The 12,830-nt window shown below is 38.3% G+C and overlaps 1 protein-coding gene across 1 annotated transcript in view; it reads right to left on the bottom strand.

Annotated features, from left to right (window-relative positions):
* Window positions 1-7,317: 7,317 nt before the first annotated feature.
* The window catches only part of clcn7 (chloride channel 7), a 73,168-nt gene continuing 67,655 nt past the window's right edge, over window positions 7,318-12,830 (bottom strand). Inside the window, exons 24-25 of the mRNA XM_063059029.1 lie at window positions 12,639-12,719; window positions 7,318-9,002 (exon numbers count right to left, since the gene is read on the bottom strand). Of these exons, the coding sequence (XP_062915099.1) occupies window positions 8,916-9,002; window positions 12,639-12,719 (168 nt within the window). The 3' untranslated portion in view covers window positions 7,318-8,915. The remainder of the gene's footprint in view (window positions 9,003-12,638; window positions 12,720-12,830) is intronic.

Below are 12,830 nucleotides of genomic sequence, written 5' to 3'. Positions count from 1 at the left end.
CTTGGCCCATGCTCTACTCGCTTTACATCTATGACTGTGTGGCTTAGTACAACTCGAACACCATACATAAGTTTGCTGATGACACCACTGTTGTGGGCTGTATCAAAGATGGTGATGAATTGGTATGCAGGAGGGAGACTGAAAATTTGGCTGCGTGTATAACAACAATCTCCCACTCAATGTCAATAAGACCAAGGAATTGATTGCAGATGTCAGGAGAGGAAAACCAGAGGTCCATGAGCCAGTAATCATTGGAGGAGCAGAGGCGGACAGGGTCAGTAACTTTAAATTCCTGGGTGTCACTGTCTCGGAAGACTTGTCCTGGACCCATCATATAAATATTGTTGAGAAGAAAGCACAGCAGTGCCTCTACTTCCTCAGGAGTCTGCAGACATTCAACATATCAACAAAACCTTTGCAACTTCTATAGATGTGTGGCTACCGGCTGTTATACAACCTAGTAGGGGAACACCGATGCCTTTGAGTGGAAAATCCTACAAAAGGTAGTGGATGTGGTCCAGTACATCACGGGTAAAGCCCACCCAACCATTGAGCATACCTACATGAAAGCAGCATCCATTATCAAAGATCCTCACCATCCAGGCCATGCTCTTTTCCCGCTGCTGCCATCAGGTAAAAGGTAGAAGTGCCTCTACTCTCACACCACCAGGTTCAAGAACAGTTACCACCCCTCAACCATTTGCTCTTGAACAAAAGGGGTACCTACACTCATTTAAGGGCTCCATTATCTTGTCATTTCATGTTCGTTATTTATTGCTATTTACTTATATCTGCGTTTGCACAGTTCATTGATCTTGTTTACTGTTACTCTTCTACCGATTTGCTAGATATGCCCACAGAGAAAAGAATCTCAGCATTGTATATGGTGACATGTTTATACTCTGATAAATTCTACTTTGAACTATCCCAATAAGAAATTCAACACTACAAGAGAGGTTGAGGATTAGTGAGCAGGATGTGCAAAATTTGAAAGGCAAAATGATAATTAACTTTACTGGAAGAATGCTTTTATCATTTTACATCTTGTATAAATATAAATAGACAATTTTGTTCATTGTGCAAATAATTTAACTATTAACAAAGCATATCTGCAGCGCTAATAGCAGTACTTTGTAGTTACATAATGCATGAATATAAAATCATCCCAAGAAACTTTACAGAGATTTACAGAAAAAATATAAGCAAAGAAAAAGAATTTGTAATTCTTTGCAAACAACTTACCTTTCCTCCCTCCATCTTATTCATAAATTCAGTCATTAAATCTCTCTCTCTCTCTTTGCAATCCCAATGTAACATCATTGATTTAAAATATTAACTCTTCCCTTCATGAATTGCTGTCTGAAGTCATGGGTATTTTTGGTGTATTTTTAATAAATAAAAACATAAATTTCTAAAGATATTCAGCCAATATCAAGTTAGGAAAAGGGGCAGTACAACAAGATCTAGGTGTCCTTGTTCGTCAGTCACTGAAAGTAAGCATGCAGGTACAGCAGGCAGTGAAGAAAGCTAATGGCATGTTGGCCTTCATAACAAGAGGAGTTGAGTATAGGAGCAAAGAGGTCCTTCTGCAGTTGTACAGGGCCCTGGTGAGACCACACCTGGAGTACTGTGTGCAGTTTTGGTCTCCAAATTTGAGGAAGGACATTCTAGCTATTGAGGGAGTGCAGCGTAGGTTCACGAGGTTAATTCCCAGGATGGTGGGACTGTCATATGTTGAAAGATTGGAGCGACTGGGGTTGTATACACTGGAATTTAGAAGGATGAGATGGGATCTGATTGAAACATATAAGATTATTAAGGGATTGGACATGCTAGAGGCAGGAAACATGTTCCCGATGTTGGGGGAGTCCGGAACCAGAGGCCACAGTTTAAGAATAAGGGGTAGGCAATTTAGAACGGAGTTGAGTAAAAACTTTTTCACCCAGAGGGTTGTGGTTCTGTAGAATGCCATGCCTCAGAAGGCAGTGGAGGCCAATTCTCTGGATTCTTTCAAAAAAAGAGTTAGATAGAGCTCTTAAAGACAGCGGAGTGAAGGGATATGGGGAAAGGCAGGAAAAGGGTATTGATTGTGGATGATCAGCCATGATCGCAGTGAATGGTGGTGCTGGCTCGAAGGGCTGAATGGCCTACTCCTGCACCTATTGTCTATCAAGAGTCAGGTGACTTTTGGTTTTTAAATTGTTTATAAATTTTTCCTCATTTGTCAATTATTTCAATAGTTCATAAATGGGATTATTGGTTTAATTTACTAATTAATAACATATTATAATATGATTTGATTATGGATCAACAAAATGAATGCAGGAATTGGGATTAACACAAATGCAATAGGCTAAAATGCTTCCTATATCGCAAATGTCCTATCAATTTATGAATCAAAGGATCATGTAGTATAAGTATAAAGTTGCAGATTTTAACTGGCAAAAGATGTTTTACATAAGCTTAAGCCATATAATCTACATAATATGAATCAAGAAATCTTGAGTTTTTGAAAAGATATTTAAGATACAAGTTTACTCATCAATGAAAATTTTGTAATTTTAAGATTTAAATCATTTGACATATTCCTGAAAAATTAAATTCCAACAGTACTGACTGTGCTGTTGGGATTCTCAATCATTCTCTTGGAAAAATGTTTCATTTCTTCTTTGAGTAGTTTAATTTCAGAGTCTTGCAGTTCCATTTTATCCTTTTCCTGTCCTAGGTCATTCAGCAAAGTAGAAACCATTTTCTCTGTCTGGACTTTTTGATCTTGAATGTCCTGCACCACAGTTTGTAATCTTGCTAACCTAAAGAAATACACAGCTCATTTCAACAGGGGAAAATTGAAATAGGCACCTGGGATTTAAAGTCACAAAAGATTCTAAAAAGAAAATCTTTACAGAAATGTAAGTATTTTATTGAAATTTGCTTGAATCAAAGCCAGGCAATATCATTAAAATATTCCTTGATAATTAGCTAAAATTATATAACCCATTGTTTCCTAAACATATCTGTTGAGCTCTCTCCAATCAGACAAAGGAGTGGGGAACAGTGAAAATGTATGGCAACAGTAATAAAGTGAAATCTGAGGGTTATAATAAAGGCCTCATGGGATTGTGATATTACAGCTATTATGGGAAAACAGCTGAGAGATGGACAGGACCGGCAACTCAGTGTTCTGAGATATCAATGTTTCTGATATGATGAGATGGAAGTAAGAGAGGAGGAGAGTTGCACCATTTGATTAGGGTAGAACATCATGGCAGCACTTAGACAGATATCTTAGGGAAATGTCCAGTGATATCATATAGGTGGAACCTAAGGAAAAATAAATTTTAGGACATGTAGAACATGCACATCACCAACTACCTCAGGACCTACAAAATGGAGTGGAAGTAAGTCATCCTCAATACCGAGGGACTGCCAAAGAAGAATTAGTAAACTCTGCAATGTCAAATTTTAATACCCCATCAGAAAGTGCATTTCTAAAATTAGAGACATTTCCTTCATTTTAGCAACTATATTATCATGTCACTATAATTAAGGGCTGGATGCATGCTACAAAATCAGGTTATGGGTAAAGTCCCATTTTATAGACTTGAACAGCAATTTAAATTTCAACTTTAGTTCAGTATAGAGTGATTGTTGCATTATTATGTTTAAGCTTGCACTTTACAAACATTTAAGAATTGCTCTCTCAAAGTTACTTTCTTCACATCATTCTCACCTGCTCTCAAAATCATTTCTTTGTCTTTTCATTTCATCTTCCAAACCAGTGACAACTAGGTCTAACTGTTTTGTTTGATTTAGTAATGTAACAATTGACAGTTTTTCAGAGTAAAGCTTCCCTTCCGCTTCCTTTAAGCGTGACACAATCTTTGAAATCATGCCATTGCTTGCTTCAATATTGTCCATAATAGCTGACCATGAGCTATTCTGTTCTTGGAAGTTCATAGCTTCAATTCCTGTACGTCCGAGTTCATTTTGAAGTTTTATAATCTCCTTTTGCAAGGAATAATTTGCTACTTCTACTGATTTCACTCTGGATTCCAACAGTTTTGTACTTTTTCCGTTATTAGGCAGAGATTCGGCCTCAAGGAGAGGCAGCTCATTCCTGTTACTGTTGTGGGCATTGTGCCCTTGTTTAACTCCGTAACTCTGTTTCTCTCTGTTTGGATTTGACATGCAGATAGTAGGGAGGACAACCTGAGGAATATCTTCATCAGACAATCTAAAAAGATATTTAAAAGTCACTTAAAAAAAGCAGTTGCTTATAATCTCTAAAATATTTTGAAAGGAGGCACAAAATTGTACTTACTGCTTACAAGACATGAATAAATGGTTTATGTGAATGTTTTTATATAAACTTGTGAATGCGTTCCAATGAAAGTGTAAATTAAATGTGTTCTATTCCAGCTTAAATAAAATAAAAACTCACAATTCTAGCTGCAGTTGTATTATGCAGCATGTATATTTTATTATGGAAATCTATGTTTCACAGTAAAGTTTCTTCTAAACTCATTATTTATTATAAAACATTATATTATGAGGGAAAATTAGGCAGCAGAGTGATGCAGCTGCTAATGCTGCTACCCAACAATTCCAGAGAACTGGGTTCAAACCTGACCACAGTTGCTGCCTGTGTGAAATGTACATTTTCCTGTGAAAACACAGTTTTCACTAACTACTCAGGTCTCCCCCCCCACGTCCCAATGTTGTTTTCATAAATTAGCTGACCAATATAAATTTTCCCTTAATGTTGTTAAGTGGCAAAATATGAGAAGAATTTACAATGGTAAGGGAAATGAGGGAAAGGGTTTTGGATCTGGTGCAATTTTCCTGAGTTATAAGATAGTAAATATTATCAGACTATAATCAAGTTTACTGAAGCCTTATGATCTTCATAACATTACAGTAAATGAAACCAATGACCAATGTGTGCAAAAAATGCTGAACATGAAAATACAACTTCTAATGCAAATAATTAAGTTTCGTTACTATTAAGATGCAAGGATTACTTCATTGGTTATATTATCTCCAGAAAATTCTTTCTCATCTTGTAGTCTCCCTCATTTATATTTCAACTACTAAAATACAAAGTTTGCATGAAGTTTCATCGTTTCCAATTTCTTTCCAATCCCATGCACTATTCATCAGCTAAGAGGTTTAACCAACTTAATTAAGCTCCTCAGCCACACTGACTGGAAGAAATGCAATTGAACCACTGCTTCACCTGTAAGGACTTCTTGGAGCCCTGAGAGAAGAACAAGTGTAAGGACAAGTGTTGCATCTCGTGCACTTTCTGGGGAAAGTGGCCTGAGAAGTGGTTGGCCAAGATGGAAAAGCAGAAAGTCATAAAGGCATCAGCTCCTTTGTAAAGCTGAAGAGGTGGAAGAGAGCTTGGTACTGCGCAAAGCAAGGATAGATGCCGGTTATTGCAGCAAGCGGTGCATTTGTTATCATTTGCCAGAGGGAAGTCGCTCATTGCCCTGGTAACCGGCTAATGGTGGGCTTCAATCTGTATTAAAGTGGCAAGCCTTCAGCTCCCATGTTACACGAGCGACACGGCCAGTTTACCTGCTGCCGCACCTTTCAGCTCTCCCCTCCGTCTGCCTGACGTCACAATAGATCCCGAGAGGCTTGCGGATTTGCGAGAGCACGCCCCCGGACGGTCAGTCCAAGCACCTGCAAGTGACGGCATCGATCACCCCGCTTCAGAGTGGAGTGCTTGCAAATAAAATTACTGCTCACTCGATGATTTTGTTTTCAAAATTAAACCTCATTTCCTTTTAAAGAACCCTTTTTAGGTTTTGTTTCCACTATACTCCCCTAAACCTTCAAGAAAGTTATTTTTCTTCGATTAGGTCTTTATCCCTTGGAAATTAGAAGATTGAGAGATTTGAGAGAAATATACAAAATTATGAGGGGTATAGATAGGGTAAATGTAAGCAAGCTTTTTTTTCCCACTGAGGTTGGGTGGGACTACATCCAGAGGACATGGGTTAAGGATGAAAGGTAAAAAGTTTAAAGGAAAAGAGGGGAAACTTCTTCACTCAGAGGTTCGTTAGAACGTCCAATAAGCTGACAGCACAAGTGATTCATGCAAGTACAATTTCAACATTTAAGTGAAGATTGGATAGGTACATGAGGGGCTATGGTCCCCGTGCAAGTCAAAGGGTGTAGGCAGTTTAGATGGTTCAGTATGGACGAGATGGACTGAAGGGCCTGTTTCTGTGCTATACTTTTCTATGGCTCTGAGGTTAGAATTTCATTTCATTAGTTTTCAATCAGTTCTCCTGTTATTTGTTCATTTGTGCACTTGCAAGACTGCCATTTGTTAGCATGGCATTACTCTTGAAATAAATAACTGCTGAAGGCATAAACAACTTTGAATCCATCATGTTGCTGTGGGCCTGGATTCACACATATCCTGATTGAAGAATTAGAAAAGAACACCAAGTTATTGGCTTTACCACTAATCTATTGATATACACACACACACAGTGGATTCTGGTTAACTGGGCCATCAGCAATTAGGACAGCTGCTTACCTGGGACAACTCTTAAAAGAATGAAAAGTTATTGAGAAAGTAGCTGGGATTCCCTTTATTTATCTGGGATGCTATGCTACTTAATTGGAGCAGGTGACTGTTGTCAGTTTCTAACTAACATCAGTTGTCTGTGATTTAAAAAAGCAGTGATTTTTGTCACTGATAGTTGGCAAGAACCGTTTTGTTCACTGCAGTTTCAAGCATTCAGGCTTGAACATGCCACAAATGGCTGGGAGTGAAAATGAAATGATTTCACTACTTGAACAGTTTGAAGAAAATGAATTTGAAGGTATTGATAATCATCTTGAATGTTACAAATGAAAATAAAGGTTTGGAGAATGAAATCATCAAAACCATTACATGAAGGCAGTCCATTATCTACACTAGGTGCCTACGCTAATTTGTTCATTTACAGTCAATCAAAAGAACACGGCCACATAAACCTGAATTCCTCCGTTGATTGTTATTAAATAATATACAATTTTCTAGTACTGTAGTAGTCTTCCTAGTGTTCTGATTCGTTCTATATTTCATTTAAATATATGTTACTCAGTAAAATGACAGTCTTTTTTTAAAATACTTCTTTAATTATTTCCATGAAATTTCAGCTAATTGGGGCAGGATGGAATACTCAGTTGTGATTCTTCATCGAACTCCAATCGTGGATTGTAAAATTTTAAACTGTAAGGATTTAGTCAACTGTCCCAACTCAGACTTAAAAACAAGGAATGAATAAAGACTACATGAACACAAAAGAATAGATTAAGAACTTAAACATTTATTTGCACATGAAACAAAATTCACATACACCCTGAAATTCATGAGCACAAAGATACATTAAAACTTGACAGAAAATATTTAAATAGAACCTAATGACTAAAGCATGTTAATGTTTCACTCATACGACCATCAAAATAATAATGGTTTAGATGTTTATATAGCAGAATAAAATTAAAATGTAAGTAAAATACAAATCACTATAAAAGGAAGTGTACTGATTAGTTATAAAAGATCTAAGTTTGCAAAACATTTTGGTGGTTAGTGGAACACTAACTATTTTTTTGCTTAATCCATTGTGTTGCTATCATTTATTACTTTATCAATTTTGTGACATATCAAGTTAATCTTATTTGATCTTGTGTTAAGTGAGGTGCACACATCAACAGTTTGCAACAGCAAAAATTGCTGCAGATCAACATGATCACAGATAAACCAAAATTTTACCACTCAGTTTACCACTGCACAATTACATCTTCTACTACAGAATTCAGTCAAAATACTTTTAAAAATTCACTCTAGAAAACTCATTTGTCATTACCTTGCACTTTTAACAGCTTTTAAGAGTTTTATAAAATATAAAGTTGTATAATAGAAGTGAAGATGTAATGATTAAAATTGTAAATATAAATAACACCCAATAAACACAAATACTGAAAAATTTACATTGTGCTCAGGGTTAAGAGTGGCTTTACATTTGTGTAAACACAACGCACTTTCCAGTGGCCATCCATACTTGTGACAAATAATCTCTGAATTTAGATCATGATCTGCTCCCATCTGATCAGCAAGGCTGTAGAAGGTTCTTGGTAGGCTATTGTCTTTAGTAGCTGCAGTGCAATTCCAGCTTGGTGCAAGTATGTATTTTTTTTAGGTTCTACTGTTCATTTTTAGATTGTCTTACATATCATGTTTGGGAAAAACAGGTACTCTTACTTGGGGTGATACACTAGAATTTACAGCGTAGAGTTATGCAAGAATAAGATAACTGTATACACAGAACTCTCATTTAGCTGTCCTTTAGCAAGGTGCGCTTGCAAGATAATTCCATTCTGTTGGCCATACTTCACAGGTACCTTGATGGAAATATGTAGCTGCAAAGCAAGTGGAAACCAACTTCGCATCTAAGCACGGCGAGCAAGCTGTTATCTACGCAGTTGTTTCGTCACCATCTCTTATTTGACTGAGTAGCAGCAAAAATTTATGAAATTCAGACGAAGTCCCAAGACAAAAGTTCCAATTCCACTAGTCATACAGGAGATCCATTATACATGTATTGTACATACTTAATTCCCAAGTCCTAAAGTTCACAATGATCCAGAAAGAACAGCAGAAAACTGTGCAAGGCAAACATTTGTTCTAGTTAAAAATATACAACTGTACAATTTTATGTTACAACAAATTACAGTGCAAATGATCAATTCTGGCACACTATGGTAGGCCTCCAGAAGATATCCTGGTGTGTGAGGCTCCATTCACATGAAGTGCAAAAGAATAGTGGCTGCATAAAAATGTTTTAACTAGAATTTTTCCAAAGTTAAAATTCCAGTAGGTCAGAGTCTCTGAAGAAATGCATGTCATGAAATCACGTTTGTGCCATTTCAAGTTCCTCCAGTTGTCCTTTATGCAAACGATATCTAGCAAGATCTTTTCTGGTAACAATTCCAATTACCTGTATGCAAAAATATTTTTCAAATCAATTTTGGCATACTATCAGTTAATGAATAAAAACTTCTGATAAAGCTTGGTTTGAATTATAGACAGCCTTTTCTGGAAGATATATTAGAAAATTCTGTTACAACACCATTTCCTCAATATTAAATTGTCTTTTTCTTTGGCTAGTAAAATTGACATTGGGTCTTAGATGTTGTCTAAATGCTGGTCTCTTACATGAACATTTTTTTAAAATATCTTCCTACAACTTATTTCCTAATTGATGGGCAAACAGAATGTAGAATGGCAACAATATTTTCCTCAAATCTTAATTGCTTAAGAAATGTGAATGTTGAAAAAAATATTTGAATAGAATTTGAATAGAATAGGACAAATCAAGTGTGACAGTGGAAAAGTGTGTATGGAACAGGAGGGGACAACAGAGGTACTTAATGAGTACTTTGCTTCAGTATTCACTATGGAAAAGGATCTTGGCAATTGTAGGGATGACTTGCAGTGGACTGAAAAGCTTGAGCATGCAGATATTAAGGAAGAGGATGTGCTGGAGCTTTTGGAAAGCATCAAGTTGAATAAGTAACTGGGACCGGACGGGATGTACCCCAGGCTACAGCGGGAAGCGAGGGACGAGACTTCTGAGCCTCTGGCAATGACCTCTGCATCATCAATGAGGATGGGAGAGGTTCCAGAGGACTGGAGGATTGCAGATGTTGTTCCCTTTGTTACATACCTCGTGGGTATCTTGTGACTGTCTTATGACCTTAATGTAATTGAGTATCTAGTGAGCATGATGTCACATGTATTAGTATCGCAATGGAATAAAGGGAATTATAGAGGCACGAGAGAGGAGCTCGCCCAGGTGGATTGAAGGAGAATACTGGTGGGGATGATGGCAGAGCAGAGATGGTAGAAGTATCTGGGAATAGTTCACAAGACACAGGACAGATACATCCCACAGAGGAAGAAGTTCGCAAAAGGCAGGAGTAAGCAACCGTGGCTGACAAGGGACGTTAAGGACTGCATAAAAACCAAGAAAAGGGAATATAAGGTAGCAAAAGTAATTGGGAAGCTTTAAAAATCCAACAAAAGGCAACCAAAAAAGCTATAAGAAGGAAAAAGATTATATTATTGGCTAACACGAGGAATTCTGCAGATGCTAGAAATTCAAGCAACACACATCAAAGTTGCTGGTGAACACAGCAGGCCAGGCAGCATCTCTAGGAAGAGGTACAGTCGACGTTTTAGGCCGAGACCCCTCGTCAGGACTAATTGAAAGAAGAGCTAGTAAGAGATTTGAAAGTGGGAGCGGGAGGGGGAGATCCAAAATGATAGGAGAAGACAGGAGGAGGAGGGATGGAGCCAAGAGCTGGATAGTTGATTGGCAAAAGGGATATGACAGGATCATGGGACAGGAGGCCCAGGGAGAAAGAAAAGGGGGGGGGAAACCCAGAGGATGGGCAAGGGGTATAGTGAGAGGGACAGAGGGAGAAAAAGGAGAGAGAGAGAGAGAGAGAAAGAATGTGTGTACATAAATAAATAATGGATGGGGTACGAGGGGGAGGTGGGGCATTAGCGGAAGTTTGAGAAGTCAATGTTCATGCCATCAGGTTGGAGGCTACCCAGACGGAATATAAGGTGTTGTTCCTCCAACCTGAGTGTGGCTTCATCTTTACAGTAGAGGAGGCATTATTGGCTAGTTTGTCCTTATATTTAAAGCATGATGGCAAAAGTTTTTTTTAAGATGAGTAAAAGGGAGGTGACAGTTGATATTGGACCACTGGAAAATCATGCTGGTGAGGTAGTAATTGAGGACAAAGAAATGGCAAATGAACTTTGCATCTGTCTTCATAGTAGAAGACACTAGCAGTGTGCTAGAGGTCCATGAGTGTCAGGGAGCAGGAGTGAGTGCCATTGCTATTACAAAGGAAAAAGTGCTAGGCAAACTCAAAGGTCTTGAGGTGGATAAATCACCTGGACCAGATGGACTACATCCCAAGTCCGCAGAGAGATTGCTGAAGAGATAACAGATGCATCAGTCATGATCTTTGAAAAATCACTTATTCTGGCATGGTCCCAGAGGACTGGAGGATAGCAAATATCACTCCACTCTTTAAGAAGGGAGGAAGGCAAAAGAAAGGAAATTATAGGCCAGTTAACCAAACCTCAGTGGCTGGGAAAGTGTCGGAGTCTATTATTAAGGATGAGGTTTGGAGTATTTGGAAATTAATGATAAAATAAGTCAAAGTCAGCATAGTTTCTGGAAAGGGAAATCTTGCCTGACAAATCTGTTAGAGTTCTTTGAGGAAGTAACAGGCAGGGCGGACAAAGGAGAGGCAGTGGATGTCACTAATTTGGCTTGTCAAAAGGCACTTGATAAGGTGCCACACGTGAGGCTACTTAACAAGATAAAATCCTATGGTGATACAGGAAAGATACATGGATGAGGAATGCCTGACAGGCAGGAAACAGCGAGTGGGAATAAAGAGGGCTATTTCTGGTTGGCTGCTAGAACTGGTGGTGTTCCTCGGAGGTATTGGGACAACTACTTTTCACACTGTTTGTCAATGATTTACATAGTGGAATTGATGGCTTTGTGGCAAAGTTTGCAGATGATACGAAGATAGGTGGAGAGGTAGGTAGTGCTGAGGAAGTAATGCGATTGCAGCAAGACTTAGACAAATTGGAAGAATGGGCGAAGAAGTGGCAGATGGAATACAGTGTTGGGAAATGTATGATAATGCATTTTGGTAAAAGGAACAATAGTGCGGACTATTATCTAAATGGTCTTATATCAGAGATAATATCAGAGGTGCAGAGGGAGTTAGGAATCCTCATGCAAGACACCCAGAAGGTTAATTTACAGGTTGAGTCTATGGTAAAGGCAGCAAATGCACTGTTGGCACTTATTTCAAGGGGAATAGAATATAAAAGCAAGAAGATAATGCTGAGCCTTTATAAGACACTAGTCAGGCCGCACTTGGAATATTGCCAACAGTTTTGGACCCCATATCTCAGAAAGGATGTGTTGTCCAGGGGAAGTTCACAAGGATGATTCTGGGAATGAAGGGGTTAACATATATAAAGAGGGTTTGTCACCTTTGCACCTGTACTCACTGGAATTTAGAAGAATTCAGGGGGATCTCATTGAAACCTACCAAATGTTGAAAGGACTAGATAGGGTGGATGTGGAGAGGATGTTTCCTATGGTGGGGTTATCCAGAACTAGAGGGCACAGCCTCAAAATTGAGGGGCAACCCTTTAGAACAGAGGGGAGGAATAATTTTTTTTAGCCAGAGAGTAATAAATCTGTGGAATACTCTGCCACAGACTGTGGCGGAGGCCAAGTCCATGCGTATATTTAAGGCAGAAGTTGATCGGTTCCTGATCGGTCAGGGCATCAAAGGTGTACAGGGTTGAGTGGGATTCAGGATCAGCCATGATGGAAAGGCGCAGCAGACTGAATGGCCTAATTCTGCTCCTATGTCTAATGGTCTTAACTCAGTTCTCTTCCTTTGAATTAACTAAATACAATTTTAAAAGTACACTTTTCCAAGTACTTTCAGCGAAAGCTTGTCAAAATATTACTATACACGACACTCCATTTAACATCTTTTCTAGTATAATTTAAACCACTCACCCCATTGGATCCATCACATATAACCAAGTGTCTCAAACCAAGAGCACGAAACAATCTGAAGACTCTAGGTAGAGATGCCTCCTTTAAAAAAAAACAAATATTGGATTTAAACTTGTAAACCAATTGTTTTACTGTTGAATATTGAGTTTCTTTGTTGACTTCCTAACCCAATGTGAACAAGATGAATTTGAA

This window comes from Mobula hypostoma, chromosome 9 (genome assembly GCF_963921235.1).
Source record: "Mobula hypostoma chromosome 9, sMobHyp1.1, whole genome shotgun sequence".
NCBI classification, from domain to species: domain Eukaryota; kingdom Metazoa; phylum Chordata; class Chondrichthyes; order Myliobatiformes; family Myliobatidae; genus Mobula; species Mobula hypostoma.
The sequence above is the reverse complement of the archived record's forward strand: the minus strand, read 5'-3'. Positions and strand labels throughout refer to the sequence as shown.